This window comes from Misgurnus anguillicaudatus, chromosome 14, assembly GCF_027580225.2.
Source record: "Misgurnus anguillicaudatus chromosome 14, ASM2758022v2, whole genome shotgun sequence".
Lineage (NCBI taxonomy): Eukaryota > Metazoa > Chordata > Actinopteri > Cypriniformes > Cobitidae > Misgurnus > Misgurnus anguillicaudatus.
This window is the reverse complement of record NC_073350.2, coordinates 8,880,923-8,903,879: the sequence shown is the minus strand read 5'-3', so window position 1 is coordinate 8,903,879 and position 22,957 is coordinate 8,880,923. Positions and strand designations below refer to the sequence as shown.

Genomic DNA, 22,957 nt, shown 5'->3' with positions numbered 1-22,957 from the left:
AACTAAAAATCTTTATTTTAGTTAATGCTAATAAGTGTAGCATCTTTATTGATTTTCCTAAGGCCCTACTAAATTTAAAGATATAAATAAACTTGGGCTTGGAAAAGATTAATCGCGATTAATCGCATACAAAATAAAACTTATTTTTTGCATAATATATGTGTGTGTACTGTGTGTAATTATTGTGTATATTTAACCACACACACATATATTCATGTCAGATTTTTTTTAAATTTATATATATAAAAAATTAATTTATATATAATATAGAATATATAAAAATATAAATAAAAATATCTACCCATGTAAATGTTTCTTAAATGCATACATGAATGTGTGTGTATTTATATGTACATAATAATTACACACAGCCCACACTCATATATTATGCCAAAAATCACTTTTATTTTGTATACGATGACGTATGTAGGTTTTTGTTGGCCTTTGATAAAGGAAGTCTGTTTACTATTTAAAAAGACAAGACAGGAAAGTAAGCAGCCTTTATGGCCTTAAAGAGATATTTAACCCAACAACGCAAATTCTGTCCTCATCTACTCACCCCCATGCTGCCACAAACCTGCATTAATATCCCTGCTCCTCCGAACACAAAGAAGAGATACTCTGGAAAATGTTAGTAACCAAACCAATCAAAGGCCCCATTGACTTCCATATTATTCTTTTTTTCTATGCAAGTCAATGGGGCCTCTGATCGGTTTGGTTACAAACATTCTCCAAAATATCTTCCTTCATGTTTACAAGAACAAAGATACCAATACAGGTTTGCAACATCACGAGGGCGAGCAAATAAGAGCAGAATTTTCATCTTTAAGTGAACTATCCCTTTAAACCATTTTGTGGTGTATTTAAAGGTGCAGTGTGTAATTTTTAGAAGGATCTTTTGACAGAAATGCAAAATAATATATATAACGATATTATCAGGGGTGTATAAAGATCTTTCATAATAAACCGTTATGTGTTTATTACCTTAGAATGTGATGTTTTTATCTACATACACCGAGGGTCCCCTTACATGGAAGCCGCCATTTTGGGCCGCCATTTTTCTACAGAAGCCCTTAACGGACAAACTTTTTTTACTAAGTTGTCTCCGATGATGACATGTTTGTCTGGTGGTGGCTACCGTAGCTTCTCTATGTGTTTCAAAAGCGAGGGGTGAGCAGTGGACTGCAACTTACAAGCTGACCACTAGATGCCGCTAAAATTTACACACTGCACCTTTAAATGATCATCATTTAGCACATATGCTGATTGATTATGCAAGACTCTGCTTATTTTACAGTACAATAAATGTAAAAAATATATCCTTTGCGTAACAATCTATGGCATAGAAAACAACTTCCAGTTCTCCAAACATCTGTTTTTAAAGTTGATCTATTTCATCAGCGGAGCCTCTTTAATGCACAGCTACAATGTCGTATTGTATCAGTGTTATTAAGAACAGATGCAAGCTTCAGGTTTACGTCTGCCAAAATCTATCGCACCTGCTTCTCCTTAGACAGTTTGATTCATTCTGTTCATCATTCGATTTATTTCGAATATTCAGATCAGAACCAAATGCCTTCCCCTGACACCACCCACCTGCCGGTTTGGCCGCGCTTCACAGATGACTCTGAAACTGTAGGTGGACACATACTGCAAAACTGGCCGTTGAGATGGGAATGTTCACACCGTACGAACACACACATGCTTACAACGTTCACAAAAGATGAACAGATTCACACAAATAATTCCCACACAGAACACACAGAACAATGAGTTTGGCTCTGTTGAAAGGCCAAATCCAGACCGGCGCATAAGGGTTTTGCCGTTTTATTGGCTGAACGATTGATAACTACAAAGAGAAAACATGTGTTCTTTCATGTAGGTGATGAAACCAAAGTGACTCCAAAGCAAGATTGAATTTCATCGGTCCTGTTTAATAGAACAGAGCGCTGAACATCTGCCAAAGGGTTTGTTGTGTCAAAATCACTTTGACTCATTTACATAATTTCCATCTCACTTAGTGCATCTTTACTGAAATATACAAAGCGAGACAGGACAGTCATTTATAATAATTACTTGAATGAATACATAAAACAAGTGGCTTTAGGATGTGTGTAACTGCAGCACATGCTCCCCGAGCAGTCTGCTTACGTGTCTCTGAGGTCACTTCGTATCCTCTTTGATATTCCAAACTTGGCTGTCTGCGCACGGACCGAAGCCAGAACGCCTCACGGTCGACTCGGTTGCGGTCAGCCTCCCACAATTCAAGACGTTTTAAACTTTGAATGAAAACTTTGCTGACAAAGAGGTCCAGATTTGCTCCATTAAGAGTCTCTGGGCGTTTGGTTATCAAGAAAATCAATCTCCTATGAAAGTCTATTATTTCCTCTCCGTTTTCCCGGAACGAGTCGGAGCGGTGAGTTAGTGGCATCCGCAGGCTCGGACGACCATGTTGCGGTACTTTTTTAATATAACGTTGGAGCTGTCATCAAAGTACAAGACGGAGATTCCATGCAGCTGAGTCGGAGCGCAGCAGGGTTTCGGCACTGTTTCTGGGTTTATGAAATGGACCTAGAAAGACCAGAGATTTGAAGTGAATTAGATTATAAGCCATTATAACCAATGCAGAGATACACAAAATCAGAACGATACTGAAAAATCATGGTGTAAAATATTTTGGCTTATGATTTCAATGGGAATACCCAAAAAAGAAAATTATATTTATATTGTTATATTTAAATGAAAAATTATTATATATTAGTCTTAATATAATTATAAATAATAAACCCTCATGTAATCCTATGTTACACATTCTTGTTATTTTCTTTCTCTCATCACAGTTCATAAAATAGTCACAAAATTTACATCTATTTGATTTGCGTTTAAAGGTGCAGTGTGTAAATGTTAGCGGCATCTAGTTGTGAGGTTGCAAATTGCAACCAACGGCTCAGCCCTCGCTTTTGAAACGCATAGATGTAATGTCATTGTCGGAGGCAAAACATGTCATTGTCGGAGGCAACTTAGTAAAAAAAAGTTTATCCATTAAGGGCTTCTGTAGAAACATGGCGGCACAAAATGGCGACTTCCACGTAAGGGGACCCTCGATGTATGTATATAAAAACGACTCATTCTAAGGTAATAATAACATAACGGATCATTATAAAAAGTTTTTTATACACCCGTGATAATATACTTTTGTATATTATTTTGCATTCCTGTCAAAAGATCCTTCTAAAAATTACACACTGCACCTTTAAGGACAGGATTTCTCTTTTTGTTTGTGTCACTCAGCAAGACTTTCTTTTCATGTCAGTCTCCATCTAATGTATTTCAATAGGAAGTATCTTTCATGCCTGCACCATGTTTTTTTCTCTAACATTTAGGAGCACAGAGACTTTTTCGTTTTTCTTATTTGTGACCCTGGATCAACAATACAAATGTATGTGTCAAAATTATCGTAAAAAAAAATGTGTAAAAATCTTTAGGATATTAAGTAAAGATCATTTTTCATGAGAATATTTTGTTATTTTATTAACAAAAATATAAAAAAAATAATAATTTATTTATCATTAGTAATATGTGTTGCTAATGGACTTCATTTGGACAACTTTAAAGGCCATTTTCTCAATATTTAGATTTTTTTTGTATAGCCCTATTCTTACAAATACACATCAATGGAAAGCTTATTAAATTATTATATCTTCTAGATATTTTAGAGGGGTTGTCAAGATCCGAAAAGATTTAAAAACTATTTTGCATGACTTCAATCCTGTAGGAAAATCCTTAACTCTTCATTATTGGACTTTGTTAACTGTAAACAAAACAACTTTTCTCTTTTAAGCTTTTTACTTTTTTTACTTTATTATTTTCAAGAAAAAAATTCTTAGTATTTTTGTCTTTTTTTCAGACCAAAAATATCAAATTTAAGTGATTTTGTGCGTAAAAAAATGCCAAAGGGGTAAGCAAAAAAATCTTGAACATTTTTCTTAAACACAAAATTCAAGAAAAATTTGCTTACCCCATTGGCAGATTTTTTTGCTTGTGCACAAAATTACTTAAATGTGATATTTTTGGTCTAAAAACTACACTCATTTTCTTGGGTGATTTTGCTCCTCAAGAAAAAACATCCTAATTTAAGAATTTTTTGATATTTTTACTGAAAACAAGACAAAAATACTAAGAAATGTTTTTCTTGAAAATCATTGTTTGCAGTATATTTGTAAATTTTGTATGTGCTTAGTGTTGACCCTTATAGGGATAGTTCACCCAAAAAAGAAAATTCGGTCATAATTATCTCATCCTCATGTTGTATTAAACCTGTATGATTTTTTTCTGATGAACACAAAAGAAGATATTTTGATAAACGAGCACCAGCTTATTGTAACCATTGACTTTCATAGTAGGAAAAACAAATATGATAGAATTTAATGGGCACCATCAACTGTGTGCTTACCATAATTTATCACAATATGTTTATCATTTATCACAATACTTCCATAATATTCGTTTTCCTACTATGGAAGTCAATGGTTACAATCAGCTGTGTGCTCCATCATATATCAAAATATCTTCTTTTGTGTTCATCAGAAAAAATAAATGTATACAGATTATACATGAGGATGAAAAAATTACAGAATCAGACACTACTTAAGTATTTTTACTTTCTACATAAAAGTACATTTTTAAGTATTCATATTTTATCAGTGTTTTTCTTTGGAAAACATACATTCCAAAGCATATTATCATCATTTTTACTCCACTTCATTTCATAATTTCATAAGTTTTTGGTTTATATTTATTATTTAAGTCCCTTAAACATCTAGTATTTTTACTTTACTTAATTAAAATTGATTTAATACCTAATTACATAAAAATTGTGTACTTTTACTACAATTTTAATGTAATTAGGTATTAAATCAATTTTAATAGGCAATATTAAAGGAATCCACAGTATTATTTTATGCTTTAGAATGTAGTGACATTTTTTAGTAAAGTAATTTTTTTCCCAAGACAAACACTCTGATAAAACACAGATGCTTGGAAAATTTACTTAAAATACTCAAGTAGTGTTTGCCTCTGGAAAATGATGACAGAATTTTTCTTTTTGGGTGAACTATCTCTTTAAAGCCAAATGCTCCATCATTTGTAAGTTGCTTTGGTAAATTATCTGCTAGTACATAAATGTAAAGGGTGTGGGTTGCTTTAAAATTCCCTTTTTGGAGTTTGACTTCTCCGGTCACTATTGTAAAACAAGTTTTCCTTTTGTGTTTTGCATAAAATAACTCTTCCCACAGTGTATCATACAAATTTCCCCGCAAATTAAACAAAAGTAACACAATCCGTCTGCGCCTACTCATGACTCACCAGTGTCTGTACAATAGCGTGATTTGTAGCATTCATATATGAGTTCAAGGGGAAAACACATTCACCCTCACAATAATATGCAGCGTAACCCTCCGGTGCGATGATCCAATCCTAAAAGAGAGAGAGAGAGAGAGATCAGAAACATAAGAGAAGATCTAATGAAAGATGATCAAGAATTAATGTTCGTCACTGTACCTGCCATCCCAAGTCTCTGAAACTGACATAGAGCTCGTGTTTCTTACAGCCTTGTTTGGGGTCCACGCTGGCACCCTCTGCAGGGCACAAGAGGAATATAAATATGTCACATATTTAAATATTAATAAACAGCTTGTTATTATTTGTGTGATGGTTCATGAAAAGCTTCATAAGAGTAGGTCATACTATCACACATACCTGCAGTCTCTGCCATCTTGAGGGCCACCTGGCTGGATGCAGAACCAGGTTTGGGGTTTTTGGAGCGGTTATGACCCCTCTGTTTGTTGCCCGGTGTTGACCGCACACTTCGGAAGTGAACTCCTGACGCTTTCAAGAACGCCACCACAAACGCCTGCTTGTTCTGAGGTCCGCTCCTGCCCACCAGCCCCGCTCTTTTGGGGTTCAGACTTTCACCTATAGGGGGCAACAGAGAGTCACATGAGGATTTTCAGTTGGAGATTCTCAAGCACTACACTGCAAAAAATAACTTTCTTACTTAGAATTTTTTAACTTGTTTTTAGTAGAAATATCTACATATTCTTAAATTAAGATGCTTTTTCTTGAAGAGCAAAATGACCTTAAAAAATAAGTCTAGTTTTTAGACAAAATTTATTGAATTTGGGCTTAAAGCGAGCAAAAATAACTGCCAATGGGGTGAGAAAAAAAATCTTGAAATAACAACTTTTTTTAACCACTTAATTCAAGAAACATGTTCTTACCCCATTGGCAGACATTTTTGCTAGTTTTAAGCACAGATTCACTTAAATTGTGTATATTTTTTGTCTAAAAACTAGACTTTTTTCATAGGTAATTTTGTTCATCAAGAAAATACATCTTAATTTAAGAATTTTTAGATATTTTTGCTGAAAACAAGACAAAAATAGTAAGATTTATTAAAAAAAAAAAATTCAAGAAAAAAATCCTAGTTTTTTGTCTTGTTTTTAGTAAAAAATATCTAAATATTCTTAAATTAAGATGCTTTTTCTTGATGAGCAAAACAACCAAAGAAACTAAGTCTCGTTTTTAGACCAAAAATATCAAATTTAAGTGATTTTGTGCATAAAACAAGCAAAAAAAATCTGCCAATGGGGTGAGCAAATTTTTCTTGAAATTTTCTTGAATTTAGTGTTTAAGAAAAATGTTCAAGATTTTTTTGCTTACCCCATTGGCAGATTTTTTGCTTCTTTTATGCACAAAATCACTTAAATTTGGTATTTTTGGTCTAAAAACTAGACTTATTGTCTTGGGTCGTTTTGTTCATCATCTTAATTTAAGAATTTTTAGATATTTGTACTGAAAACAAGACAAAAATACTAAGAATTTTTTGACTTGAAAATCATTTGTTGCAGTGTACACTGCAACAAATTACTTTCTTATTTTTTTAATTTTTGTCTTGTTTTCAGTAAAAATATCAAAAAATTCTTAAATTAAGATGTATTTTTGATAAGCAAAATGACCTAAGAACATAAGTCTATTTTTTTGACGAATATTTATATACATACAAAATTTAAGTGACTTTAAAACAAGCAAAAATTGTCTTGAATTAAGTGTTTATAAAAAAAAGTAAACTTACTTCAAGAACATTTTTCTTATTCCATTCACAGATTTTTTGGCTTGTTTTAAGCACAAATTCGCCTACATTTTTATATTGTTATACTTTTATACTTATTTTCCTATAGGCCATTTTGCTCATCAAGAAAATACATCTTAATTTAAGAATTCCCTGTCCGGGACACCGCCCCAAATGAATTGTGATTCATTATAGATTACTTCTTTATAGATATATATTACAACTTATTACCATTAACCTTTAAATTGATTTTGATATAATGTGTGATGGTGGGAAGTTTTGCAATTTTCGCATTTGGATAAAAGTTTGCTAAGCCTTGGATTTCCTAACAAAGCAAAACTTTTGTAAGCTTTTGTGTTTCAAAGATGTTAATATTTCAAGTTTGTAGGACACTCACCGTGTGCCGTCTCCACAGAGAGCTGCAGTCCCAGATTCTGCCCCGGGTTTATAAGCCAGTGGTTACTGGTCACTGTGAGGTCAAATACCAGCCATCCTTCTTCTGCCGCCCATACCATTCTAGAGTCCAACAGGTACAGCTCCCTACACGGGGTCAGACGAGATCACATATGAGCTGATAGTAGTCTTCAGTACACACTTAGTAGTATACTTGAGCAGAAAAAAAGTATGATGAGTCAATGACAAATATTTATAATTTTTTTTATATATTTAGCGCAGCAAACTTTTTCGGCTGAAATATGAATTGTCTAATGTGGTTGCCAGGTGGTCTGTGGTTGGTCTGAGCCTATTAATGACATAAAAATGCCCAGGTGATGAACCACAATGACACCTACACTTCAGTGTGGTTAGAAATGTAATACATTGTCATCGTACAAGACTTATTAGCATTGTTATAAAGTCTTTCTTTGTAGACAAATTTTGAATAAATATGAGTCTCGTGTTAAAACAAGTTCTCACGTTGAGACATTACAATATGAGCTTTATTCCATGAGATAGGAGCTCGAAGGTCTAGGAAAATCAAAAAACGCAAACTGCTCGAGTTTCACAAGCATCAACACGTTCTCAAAGTTCTCCTTTATTAAATGCGATGTCTCTTAAAAGAGATCCGATTGGCCTCCGGTGATGACATCAGGGGGGTTCTGAACAATGACTTGGCTTACAGGTAAGATTTCAGACCTTGGGGGCAATGAGAAACTAGGCCTTTATGTTCCTCCTGTCTGGTCGCCTTGCTGTCTGTGAGCATCAGCCGGGCAAAGCGTCTCTGCATGACAATGGACGAGATGCAGGAAGGATGATTCACAATGGGTGGTCTTCACAGGGAATGTGAGAACCGGGGGTGGACGATGCTTCAGTGTCATTTACAACAAGGAAGAACATGAGAGACGGTCTGTCTAAGCATGTATCACCTGGAGGACTTCTTCAGGTGAGATCCACTTCATGTACACAACAAGAAACACAAGAGCGGTGCGATACAGCATCGGTTCTCAACTGGTTGGTCAAGACTCGGCAGTGGATTTTGATGGGGTTGCGGATGGCAGAGAAAAATAATGCTAAATGCAGATAAAATGCAAGAAGTTTTATTGTTTAGACTTACTTATGCATTTTATTTAAGATGAAAATGTTCAAATTAAAGATTAATAACACTCAATAAGTGCATAAATACACTGATCTAGGAGTTTATTTAGTTATAAAAAGCAAAAAATCAGATAGATTAATCGATTAATAAAAAAAAAATCATCCGATTAATCAGTTTCAAAATAATCATTAGTCGCAGCCCTAATCTAAAAACAAGTACTCATACCAGGCTACCCACATCCAGATGCAAAAGCAGTTGTGAACCACCGTGATAGTCAGTGAAATGGGGTAAATCATTTCGGGTGTAGGAGTGGGGCGTTACTCCAGATGTTCCTCCCCTTCGCCCAGGACTCTGTGTCTTAATAATTGACAGTAATGGCTTTGTAATGGCGGCCGTTCTCGTTGCCTGTTAGCCGCCACACCGTAAATCACCTCGAGGAATTCAGTGGGAGCCCTGGCACTAGACGCGTACCGCTGGGCAGACAAATCAGCATGTGTGTGTTCATCCCTCCCTAAAACTGGGCTTAGAAAGTGTGGGTGGTGGCATATGTTTCATCTCAGACATTATACTGTGTTTTATGATGCCTAGAGGTCCTTGCATTCAGCGGAAAACCCAGGCAACGTGAACATACCAAAGCTGTGAATTAGCCTTTACATATTGTGAAAAATTATAGCCCTCACAGCTAACATGATGAATAGCCAAATTAAAGGCCAGAGAAAAACAGATGTGCACCCAAATAAGATGGATTTTAATGTGATGTGTGCCATGTATGTCACTAAAGGCTTAGAAATGACACACTTTACCATTAAAGTCAGCTGTTTACAAACCTATTTAATTGCCATAATCTGACGTATTTCAGAATGTATCAAAACATGCAATGAGAAAGAAATGTAGGACTGGGCTCAATTTGACTTGACTTAATACAGGAAGTTGAAGGAGATAAATGATAAGAGACACTGGCGACAGTCAGGCAAAAATAAACATCATTTCAGAAAAAGTCACTAGAAGAACCAATTTAAAATAATGTACACTGATGAATTGTGCACAATAAAACTAAACTAGACGTGGACATGGACCAAATGTTCAAACACAACTTTATGTTATTATTAACGCATTTACATGCAGGTTGATTTGTCACATACCTTTTGGGCTTCTGTTGGAGCACCTGGTACAAACTGACTCTGAATGTCTCATTTTCATAACGCTCGTGCACAAAGTCCTTATAAATACGGAATTCGGCGGCAGTCACGGTTTCTCCAGGCGGGATGCGAGAGAGGTCGAAACGAAACTCCCTGCGGTGCTGATGATACAGGCGGAGATTTTCATCTGATTCCACTACAAAACAAGAGAGCCAGAAGAATACACTTTATATTTGTATATGTGCAACCATTTTTAAGAAAAATCTAAACAAAACGACTTTAGTCAAACACTTAATTCACTAAACTACCTGTACTTTTAATTTAGTAAACAACCTACAACATAAAAAAATTAATTTAGTTAACTACCCATAGTTTAGTAAACTACCTACTTACAACATATAGAATTAATTTAGTAAACTATCTAAAAAACACTTTGCTGTCTTAAATTTTTTGTTAAATCAACTCAGAGTTAACAAGTCATGTCAACAGAGATGAGTTGTCACAACTTTTAAAATATAGTTGAATTTTCTCAACTATATTTTATAAGTTATAACAACTCGCCTGTAGTTATAACAACTCATTTCTAGTCAAGATAAATAATAGTAAGTTGAAATGACTTGTAAATCCGAGTTGATTCAACAAAATTTTAAGGGAGCAAAGTATTTTTTACAGTGTACCTACAACATATAAAATTAATTTAGTAAACTACTTGTACCTGTAATTTTGTAAACTACCTACAACATAAAACAATTCATTTAGAAAACTACCATTACCTGTAATTTACTAAACTACCTACAACATATTAGATTAATATAGTGAACTACCTACAACAAAACTACATGTAATTCAGTAGGCAAACTACAACCTCTAAAATTAACTCAGTAAACCACATGTACCTGTAATTTAGTAAACTACCTACAACATATACAATTAATTTAGTAAACTCCCTACAACATATACAATTAATTTAGTAAACTACATACAACATATTAAATTAATTTTGTACACTACATGGACCTGTAATTCAGTAAACAACCCATATAAATTGATTCAGTAAACCACCTGTACCTGTAATTTAGTAAACCTACAACAGTAAACTGCCTGTACCTGTAATTTAGTGAACAGCATGTACATGCAATTTAGTAAACTGTCTGTACAAATTTAGTAAACTACCTGTACCTGTAATTTAGTGAACTGCCTGTACATGTAATTTAGTAAACTGTCTGTACAAATTTATTAAACTACCTGTACCTGTAATTTAGTGAACTGCCTGTACATGCAATTTAGTAAACTACCTGTACATGTTATTTAGTAAACTGCCTGTACCTGTAATTTAGTAAACAACCTGTACCTGCAATTTAGTAAACTACCTACAACATATAAAATTAATTTAGAAAACTACCTGTACCTGTAATTTAGTGAACTGCCTGTACATGCAATTTACTAAACTGTCTGTACAAATTTAGTAAACAACCTGTACCTGATATTTAGTAAACTACCTACGACATATAAAATTAATTTAGAAAACAGCCTGTACATGTAATTTTGTAAACTACCTGTACCTGTAATTTAGTGAACTGCCTGTACATGTAATTTACTAGACTACCTGTACATGTCATTTAGTGAACTGCCTGTACATGTAATTTAGTAAACTGTCTGTACAAATTTAGTAAACTACCTGTACCTGTACCTGTACTTTAGTGAACTGCCTGTACATGTAATTTACTAAACTACCTGTACATGTAATTTACTAAACTACCTGTACATGTTATTTAGTAAACTACCTGTACCTGTAATTTAGTAAACTACCTACAACATATAAAATGAATTTAGAAAACTACCTGTACCTGTAATTTAGTAAACAACCTGTACCTGTAATTTAGTAAACTACCTACAACATATAAAATGAATTTAGAAAACTGCCTGTACCTGTAATTTAGTAAACTACCTGTACCTGTAATTTAGTAAACTACCTGTACCTGTAATGTAGTAAACTACCTGAAACATATAAAATGAATTTAGAAAACTGCCTGTACCTGTAATTTAGTAAACAACCTGTACCTGTAATTTAGTAAACTACCTACAACATATAAAATGAATTTAGAAAACTGCCTGTACCTGTAATTTAGTAAACTACCTACAACATATGAAGTTAATTTAGTAAACTGCCTGTAAAATTTAGTAAACTACCTGTACCTGTAATTTAGTAAACTACCTGTATTTGTTATTTAGTAAACTACATGTATCTGTAATTTAGAAAACTACCTGTACCTGTAATTTAGTAAGCTACAAACTAACTGTAAATTTAATTCAATAAACATACATATATTTCTGTAAAAGTATTTAGTAAACTATGTGTGCATGTAATTTAGTAAACTGCCTGTAACTTAATTTGTAAACTACCTTTCACTTCCTGTCTATACTCTAATGTCCTGTTCAATAAATATGCAGAGCTTAAATAAACAGTCCTCTATATTTTCTAAAGTTGTTCTGGTCTGAATGTGAACTACAGACGTTTGTCTTGTTTGACTTCACAGCACCGCTGCCAGCCAATGAGCGCACACAATCTGACCACAGCATAAGTCAACGTATCCAAACTTCATTCTGTCAGAAACACTCTGAGGTCACACCGAGCACTAAAGCTTGATTGCCTCACCCACATCACTGTGTCCAAAAAAGAAATGTTTGCTTCCATAAGCCAGTGATTGATCTGAGCCCCGAGAACCCCGAGGACCCAAGTTGGGGGGAAAACCACAGGCCCTGCACCCACCCACCATAGACTTCAATCACACATTTGTGCCAACCACAAGAAAAGATCTGTTAAAGGCCCGGCCCAGGGACCATCAGTACCCCGCATACATAGACGCAATGGAGACATAAGCACGTTCAAATTGTATATTGTGGACGTTAACATGAGTGACGTGTTAACTGCTGTAATTGAATCTAAGTTCGGATACGGAAGGAAGGATAAACATTTTGCACCTGGTGTTTTAGGATTTGGCAAAAAAATTATAATGGAATTAATATGATAAATGTTAAAGTGTAATATGAAAACATTTAACACATCGTACTGCGGAGAAGGGAGAAGTCCTGCTTTTCTTTTAAAGAGCCAAACCTAGACCTCTTCTGTTATCCAAAGTAAAGTGAGTAAAAAACTCTCGTCCTCTCAGTCCACTTTTTAATGGCTGGTGCCAAATATGGTCAAATACATTCCTCCCAAGTCCTTTTTTCCTGTTTTGTGCCTTTTGTATCTCTTAATACACACCCATAAACACCAAGAAAGACTTAAAGTAAGTCCATAAATACAGAAAAAGTCATGATGATTTCATATTGGAGTCTTGGCCGACCATAACTTAACCCCTATATTGTTTCCACCCTGCCCTAACCCAGCTGAATCCATCCTCAGAATTTCCAGTCTGACGGTGGCACTGACCAACCATTTCCTGGAGATTTCCAACATACTGTTTTTACAACTCTTACCAATTCGATCACATCTAAGTACCACGGCACTTACCCCAGATTCCAATGTTTTTAGTGTCGTGTGACCTCCCGCAGGTATGCGTCATCTCCTTTTTTATTCATAGTGTTTGATGTTTTAGAGCACAGTGTCTCCTTTCTTAAAGAAATGTCTGTGAAATCCAGGTTAAAGTCTCATAAAAAGTTTGATTCACATTGATTTCGATCTTTGTCATGATCTTACTATGTCAATAATAAAAATATCAAGGTTATATATTCACGGAATGCTCTTTACATTAAGTACGATGACTTTATGTAGAAAACAGTAAATCACAACAAAATACTTTAGCTGGGTTTTGGAGGACTAATAGGACTTTGGTGCAGAAGAAAACATTTTTGGTGGTATTTTTGGCTTTCTTTCCTTAAAATCGGCTTATCATGCATAAACAGGTGGATTTGTTCTGGATGCTTTTACATTCAGTTTAGAATTAGATGGGAATTTGGATTAGCAATTCACATAAAGGATCACTGTTCACAGTAGGTGTGTTAAGGGGCCGTGTACACCGAAGCGTTAACGCCCACGGCCGGCGATTCTTTTCAGTTGTTTCCAATGTAAGTGACGCGTTTTTCAAAAACGCTGCGTCCTTTTTATTTTGCGCTGAGCGCCAGCTCGTGTTCAACTTTGGGTGAAACGCTCGGCTTGTCAGTGGATGCATCCGAAAGCCTTCAGAGGCAGCATTTCAAGGCAGGAAGACAACAAAGCACGTTCGAATCCAATGTTTGGTTTACTTCCTGTCTCCTGAGCCACCTTCATCATCTTGTCCCACAATTCTATGCGTTTGTGCACGCAGGAAATGGTGACTGGTTGTGTTTGAAAAAGTAAAATAGCCACCATAAAAGCGTACAAAAGTACAAATTTAGTATAAATAAACTTTTACACCTTTTGATTGCATTTCTAGTGAGACATTATATTGTAGTTTTCAAATATGGGATTAGTTATCACAAAGGCGCTCTCTGTTTATAATTCAAACTGAATTCCATTATGCCGCCTATGTAGTTTGTCCGAATGCGTTTCCCATAGCTGCCTTCATGCCGCCGAAGTCATTGCCTCACGAGTCAATCTAATGTAACATTATCACTGTGTGTTGCCCGTCTCTTTCAATGAGGCGTGTTTAAATCTGGTTGTCATAAACAAATGAGTACCATTAGGGCTGTCGCGGTAACCGCATTACCGCATGACCGCGCTACTGACAAGCCCAACCGCATGGAAAAAAAGCAACCGCAACAACCGCGCCTTTCACGTTAAATTCATGAAACTACATGCCGCCTTGTTTTTCACGTTATGCTGACATGTATATTAAAGGCCAAATAGATTGTCAAGAGTTAAGAGAGTAGGCCAATTTGTTTTTCGTAAATTTCAATTAAAAATGTAATACTTCATATTTCGTTAAATCATAGTGAATGTGTGAAAAAGTAAAACTGAGATGACAGAATAACTCTGGCGTCGTCTCCCTCTAGATCCAGTTTTAAAGATTAAAAGTACTTTAATATAACTGATCAACCCAAATGACGCCAAAATATAACTGGATGCTTACCAGCATTAAAACCTCATAAAAAAGACCTTACAGGTCTTTTCTTTGTGCATCTGCAGCGTCCGCTCCGTGGATGGAGCCAATATAACGCCGCGGTTGCTTTTCTGAACTGACTGACTGCACACTTGACTTTCACATTTAAATATCCAAGTTTTTCATCAACAGTATCTGCGTTAAACATTTAAACATTGATGATCATCTGCCGACTCGACTGTTTCATCACATCCTCTATACACGGAGAGTCTGCTTTATTAACGGCTTTTCCTTCGCTCCGCATGAGCTAAACGTTTCCGCTTTTTGCTTTTTTACTCGCATATAATTCTACATATTTTTGACAAAGGAAGACACAGGATATAATGTAGGTTATTTTAGATAGCATTTAAGCTTGTTCTGAAATGATGACAAATCTTTGTGACTAAATATGACCTCTCCAGCTTAATTTAGCCAAAATAATGATACATTCGTTTTCATACTTTATATATAAACGCTAATTTATCTACTAATATATTATTAAAAATGCCCTAAATTATTATGCATTGCCTTCTGTATTGCATTCGTTTTGTACATTTACAGGTGCACAAATACTGTCCAATTTTAATTTCTTTAAGACACTGCTGTGTTCTGTGTTGACCGATGCTCTGTTAATTTGCGCTTAACAAGCCTAAATGATGTTCTTCAATTTATTTTTGTTTTCTCAAAAATATATTTAGCTGTAGTATAGCTTGTGTTAATCTTTTTTTTTCATAAAGGGGAATACCTGTAGCCTACCCTTCATCTATTAGTTGACCTCATTGTTCTGGATTTAAAAAAAAATTTAATTTAGGTAAATGAAGGCGGTAAAACCGCATACCGCACTGGTGAGCCACGCAAAATCACCGCAAGGGAAATTCCTTCACCGCGACAGCCCTAAGTACCATCCACTGACAAGTTACTGACGAGAACTGCTTCGTTCTCATTGGTAGTCGCTCCAGAAATTCGCTCAACATTTGCATAAAGTTAAACTTTTCTTAACTTTCTCGCATCGCTGGACATGCCCATACAGTCGCCAATGGTCACTTTCGCTCGTGTCGCCGGAAGTCGCCAGGTTTCCATTGAAATGTATGAGATTGCGTCGCTCTGCTACTGCTGGTCACTGGCTGTCTGAATGGGGCGTAAGGCCGGTGACACACTGGATGCGTGGCCTAAGCGTCTCAGCTGCATGGCGTGTCTGTTTTTTATTCGGCTCCCATGTTAACAGGTTAGAGTTTGAAGACTGCCTGCGTGAGACGCGCATCTCAGGCGGAAAACGCGTGTAAGCTAGAAATAAAACCAACGCCTATTTTTCATGTGACACGCAAGTGTGTTGGAAGCGTTTCCAAGCAAAATAGAATAGGAAAATATGTTTTTATGTCATTTTGTATACAAATACATATTTTCAAATATTGCACCTGTCAAACATAGTCTATTTTGCCGTCAATACTGTCATCCTTTATCAGTAGGCTTTATATTTATGCCTGGTCTGTCGGCAGCATTCCTCTATGTCACCTACAGCAGGAGCAGCGCGCCAGCCCCGCTCCAGGCACGGTTCTGCTGTGTAAAGACACAGAAAACGCGACGCAGCCGCCACGCAACTGACACGCAACAGAAAAGCCCAGCTCACGATCCTAAGCTTTCAGACGAAGCCAATAGTCCCTTTCACACATACAGTCTTTACTGGTAATTTACTAGTAAATTGCAGTTAAAAGGTCATGTGTGAACAGAACCTTTCTGGTAAATCGGTGCTGCCGATTTACCAAAATGGGAGGTTGCAAGATTTCCAGAAATTTACCGGTAAGCACTATGTGTGAACAAAAAATATAGATTGTTACCGGCATTTATAACGGACGACGTCAGACCGCGCTGACAGCTTCGGGACTATCATAACGTTTTGATACAGATGACGCGTTTACCCCGGCACTGTTTACAGACGTTTCCACACACACACTGCTTAAAAGTCGAGTACACCTGAAGTTAACGTCCACATTTCTTCACCAAAGTTGTTTAAAACAGCTTACCATCTATTTGCCGAATTGCTGACGTCCTTAGCACGCCCTCTGTGAAGCCTAATGTGCAAAACAGTACTGATGTTTAAGACGCAGCTTCAGTTGACATCGCCTAATGCAATGTTGTTTGGTCACGAGCAATTTCGCGACTGTCGGCGTTTGCCACAGATGTGAAAACAACTAAATATGGACAGTGGAAATGAAGTCATAACCCGTCATTGTTTACAAATACAACACTGAGCTTGTCGTGCGTCACAGGTAACTTCCCCTTTCTCTCAGAGTTTAGTGGTATTTTGATACTGATGTGTGAATGATATCTTACTGGTAAAAAGACGGAACGTCACTGCACGTTTGAACAGCACATTTTTTGTATTTACTGGTAAATTCATTTTGGTAAATTCATGGTAATTTACCGAAATTACTGTGTGAAAGAGGCTAATGTCACTTCGCACGCGGCCGTCCAATCACAGTGGAGGAAGGGCGGGACAAATATCACAACAACCAACTGGCGCATCGTACAACAGTGACTGATAAACAAGCAAAAGTATCACAGCAACCAAAGATCTCCGCTGAAAAACGCTGGCAAACGCTAACAGTTGGCACCCACCTGGCTTTTTCAGCCACGTTTAAACGCTTTTGTGAACACGCCACCTAACACCAAAAATTGTAAATGTCACTGTATAACTTTATTAAGTTCTCATAGTCAACATCTGGTTGTCACTGTAAACAAAATTTGAGCATCTTTGTCAAACTTTCATGTGAAATATGCAAACATGGAAAATGGGAGTCGGTTCATTTCTACCATGAGTCGCTCTATGAGGTCACGGCCAGACTGCTGGAAAATGTTTGCCTTGTATATTCTTGCGGCAAAATATGTGTTTTGGTTTGTTTCACAGTACGAAATTAAAACTAGGAAAAGTTAACCATGACAGCCTTGTTTGAAAGTTTAGAAAGTTGTTTAGTTTAAAAGTAAAAATATCAAGGTCAAGCCTTAAACACAGATGGACGGACAGACAGCAGGTGGTAAACAAAGTGTATTTTAAAGAGATGTTTGCATATGTTGCATGATGATCAAATCATAAAGAACACTGTGTATGAAAACGAGCCATTTCAGGTGGATCACCAGCACAATCACATGGCAATTCGTACGTATTTTACAAAGTGGCTAATTAAAAAGAACAACTACATTCGTAAGTTTTTGTACGATTTGCTTTTGCCGCTGTGACGTTAGGGTTAGCTCAACTCATAAAATACGTACAAATTCCTGTGAGATCAGGCTGGGGTCACAGCCTGTACATTTACATTAGTCTGACACATTCTTATAACCCTGAAATTGTGGCCAATCGGTTCTTCAATGTGGTCTTAAACGTCCACTACAGGGACATAACAACTAAACAGGGAGGAAATGACCCTAAAGCAGCCCGATCACCCTCTCCAACACAGCCACAGAGTCCAAACACATCATAAGCACTCTCACATAAAATGTGGTAAAACACCCAAGAGGTCAGCCAACACATCAATTACCCTCCATTATTAAACACAACATCTCTTCAACAGCAGCTGTCACTGGTGCGTAAGGGTTTTGTGATGCTGAATGGGAACTCCCTGTGTTGATGCTATTTCGGAATATTGGATCAGCGTATGTAGTTTGGGTTCCAGGAGAACCAAAGACTGGGATTGATAAATAACATCCAAAAAGACCCCGACTGCCTTCTGCTTTCATCAATACACCCCAAAACACATATATTACTGCATTCATGAATAAGAGGTCCATCTTTTTGACCAGACACACACACGAGCCATAACTGAGCACCACTTAAAAGGTCATGTCTCGAAAGCAAGAGTGGTCGGATGATGTATATGACACCCCCCATCCATTGCCCTCAGCACGGTTCAGAAATGCCTCCCTAAATCCAAGTCATGCGAAACAAAGCCCCATTAAAGCCTGTCTAAAAGAGCTTTAAAAAGGATTCTGTAGATACACAGTCGTTGTCTTTACATTTCACAATGTTGAACAATTCAATTAAGATGATAATATAAAACAAGCCTTCCAAAACTGATTTGTGCACTTTACTCACCAAGTCCTTGTGATGTTTAAATGTCTTTGTATACATACAGATTCATCCCATTAAACAGGTCAGAAGTTATATTGTGTAAATAATAAAATAACTTGTTTGTTATTCACGATTGTAAACAAAACACATTATTTAAAAATATATATTTTTCTATTTGAAGAGTTTCGTTGCAAAATGAGATAAATCCATTTTTTTTACATTTTTGTCAAAACATGTTTATTATTATGTTATCATGTTATTATTTATTTATGTTTATTATGTTTTATGGTGCTACTTAGCTGAATTTTTAAAGTTATGAAGGTTTAAATCAAAACAAACCAACTGCAGTTGAATTGAAATTAATTGGAATGCACAACCAAAAAACAAGATTTCTGAACAATTAACAAAACGGTGGTTATCTCGTTTTGCAACGAAACTCTTCATTTGTTGGATATAGCCTGTGTGTAAATAAAATACTGGTTATAATATACCTTTGCAAATCGTTAATGGAAATGATCACATCTACCCATACGAAAAATACTATACTGTAGTACTCGATCTGTAGTAAGGTTCCTATACTACAGTGATTTTAAATCTCACCATAGTAAATATTAAAGTATACTAGTTTATCAATCCACTATACAGTAGTTAATATTACAAAAACTGTGCAAAAACAAAGTGTAGTAATATTATACAGTTTTCATTACAGTTGAACAATTCACTATAGTTAAACTACACAAGCCTATAGTACACATTAACAAAGTGTAGTAATTACTATACTATACTATGATATACTACTATTACTACAGTAAAAACTATGTGTACTACAGTTTTCACTACAGTTTATCAATTCACTATAGTTTAACTACACACGACTATAGTACACATTAACAAAGTGTAGTAATTACTATACTAGGATTTACTATACTATGCTATACTTCAATTACTACAGTAAATACTAATGTATACTAGAGCCCGACCGATAAAGGATTTTGAAGGCCGATACCGATACAAATGTTTGTTGGTTTTAAAATCCGATCTTCCGATATATCGGCCGATATTTTTTACTTTTTTTATTTCAGAAACGTGCAACAAAACATTAAAAGATTTCCCTAAAATTAGTTATTTGTAGTTATTTATGAGTTTTAACTAAAATAATATGATAATGCATTTTAAAAAGAAACTTGTTTCTTTTATTGTCAAAACAGAACAGAGGAACATCAAAATATATTAAAGTTCTGATAAATGAAATGTATAAAAATACAAACTTAAGATATGAAACGTAAAGGCCTTTGAAGAAAAACAACAATATTGCCTTATAATAAGCTACCTTATAATTACCGTATATATCCGAATATAAGACGACCCCCCCATTTTCCAAACTTATTTTTGGGTTTTCACCAGAAAATTATTATTATTTTTTATTCTCTCTCTCTCTCTCTCTCTCTCTCTGCATCTCACGCATTCACCTCTCTCTGAAGGCTGTTTCGTCCGTTTTTTTTTTTAAATATTAATTTATCTGCCATTATGAATGCCGATACCGATATTTTGGAAACTAATATCAGCCAATAATATCGGCCTGCCGATATATCGGTCGGGCTCTTATGTATACTACAGTTTTCACTACTGTTTATCAATTCACTATAGTTAAAGTACACAAGACTATAGTACACATTAACAAAGTGTAATTACTATACTATGATATACTACAATTACTACAGTAAAAACTATGTATACTACAGTTTTCACTTCAGTTTATCCATTCACTATAGTTAAAGTACACAAGATTATAGTACACATTAACAAAGTGTAGTAATTACTATACTATGCTATACTACAATTACTACAGTAAAAACTATTGTATACTACAGTTTTCATTACAGTTTATTAATTCACTAGTGTTAAAGTACACAAGACTATAGTACACATTAATAAAGTGTAGTAATTACCATACTATGCTATACACTACAATTACTTCAGTAAAAACTATTGTATACTACAGTTTTCATTACAGTTTATCAATTCACTAGTGTTAAAGTACACAAGACTATAGTGCACATTACTATACTATGATATACTACAATTAGTACAGTAAAAACTAATGTGTACTACAGTTTTCACTACAGTTTATCCATTCACTATAGTTAAAGTACACAAGATTTTAGTACACATTAACAAAGTGTAGAAATTACTATACTAGGCCTATACTATATACTATACTATGACGTACTATGCTATACTACAATTACTACAGTAAAAACTATGTATACTACAGTTTTCACCACAGTTTATCAATTCACTATAGTTAAACTACACAAGACTATAGTACACATTAACAAAGTGTAGTAATTACTATACTATACTATGATATACTACTATTACTAAGGTAAAACTAATGTATACTACAGTTTTCACTACAGTTTATCCATTCACTAGTTAAAGTACACAAGACTTTAGTGCACATTAACAAAGTGTAATTAGCTACTATGATTATACTGCAATTTACTAAAGTAAAGTACATACTACGTTCATGTGTGTGAATATATTTGAGCTTATTTACAGATGAATTATTTAATGTTTGATTCATTACTACATTACTAAATTATAATTACATTTCTATTGTAATAAAGAACTTAAAAAGAACCAAATAGATAAATCTACAAGAAATGAAATTTAACCCCAGATTTGTATCTAGTATTTGACGGTTTGTGTTGAATTTGTCCTTACTAAATAGAATAAACTAAACATTATAGATTAATCAGCATTACTTTAAGCTGATCAGTTGTTATAATGACTTTATATGATAATATGCTCACCCAAATTGACAAAACTCATCACCATGTCGGCATCATCAAGGAACCGGCTGTCCTGCTGGCTGACCATCGCGGGTGCTGGGGTCGTGTGCACGGGCTCGTATGAGTACAGGTAACCGCTGCGCTGATCTCTGTCCTCCAGAATGGCGTTATACAGATCCAGCATGAACATGGGAGCTGCGGTTTGTCTCTCGTGCACGAGCGGCCGGGGTCTGTGCGGCAGCCCGAGGATGGACAAGATCTCCCGCTGCATCTCTCTGCGCTCCTGACTCTTCAGACGCCGTTGAATGAAACTCGAGTGAATGTCGTTATCCAGTGTAAAGTTTGCCCTCATTGCGTCTGCGATCACACTGCAAACACACGTCGCGATCAGCGCACTCAGCAGCTGCGATATTGAATAATAAGTCATATTGAATAAATCTCGAATGATAAACAAAAAGTTGAATTTCCAGCGTTGCTTCTTCACTTGATCATATAAGTTAATTTGGGTTGGTTTTGAATAATCCAGTGCAGCAACAGTTCTGACATCTGATGTAGCGCTGCCTATCCAACATCTGATGTGGTGCTGATGGTCTCGTGCCGCTGCTGTCTACACGCTTTAAATAGCGCGCTGAACCGAGTGGGTGTGGCGCGCGCGCAGACTGGGCTGTCTGTTCTGATAAGTGCGGACAACGCATAGGCCTACTAATTGTTATAATGATAATTATTTGTTTCTTCTTCTTATGCTTTATTCCAGGTCACAATTTTAACATAAGAAAAAAAACTGTGGGTTGAAACACACGTACAAGAAATGGATGCGTTTTAGTTTACATTAAAATGCAAATGCAAAATGAAATGGATTACATTAGGAGATGAACCAAAAGGATTTTATCACCCAAACAACAACTTATCCATTTGTTGTCCATGTTATCGACACACAATGCTCGCTCAGAGATTATATAGGCCTAAATCTAAAGAATTAATACCACTATTGTGCTTTGACCCACTTTTGCAAGTCAATTCAACCTACTATTTTAAGTTTGGCTTGTGAACAGTTGACATAACTTATAAAATCAATTTTAAACTTTTTGACTGTTTTAAAGTAACATAAAATATACGTTGATTTGACAATAATGCTATGTATGTTTTACAGTGCATATTTATTTATTACCAAAAGTCTATTGTGGGGCAAAGTAAATGTTAAATCAACAATATATTCTTATTTTTTTAGTTTAAATTC

General features: G+C 35.5%; 1 protein-coding gene across 1 annotated transcript; it reads right to left on the bottom strand.

The window, feature by feature from the left end:
- Nucleotides 1–1,913: 1,913 nt before the first annotated feature.
- On the bottom strand, nucleotides 1,914–22,491 carry bmp7a (bone morphogenetic protein 7a). The gene is made up of 7 exons (XM_055183644.2): nucleotides 21,742–22,491; nucleotides 9,806–9,998; nucleotides 7,527–7,669; nucleotides 5,758–5,973; nucleotides 5,560–5,636; nucleotides 5,365–5,475; nucleotides 1,914–2,571 (listed from the first exon to the last, which is right to left on the bottom strand). The coding sequence occupies exons 1-7, from the start codon at nucleotides 22,145–22,147 to the stop codon at nucleotides 2,422–2,424; spliced, it is 1,296 nt and encodes a 431-aa protein (XP_055039619.2). The 5' UTR covers nucleotides 22,148–22,491; the 3' UTR covers nucleotides 1,914–2,421.
- Between the last annotated feature and the right edge of the window lie 466 nt (nucleotides 22,492–22,957).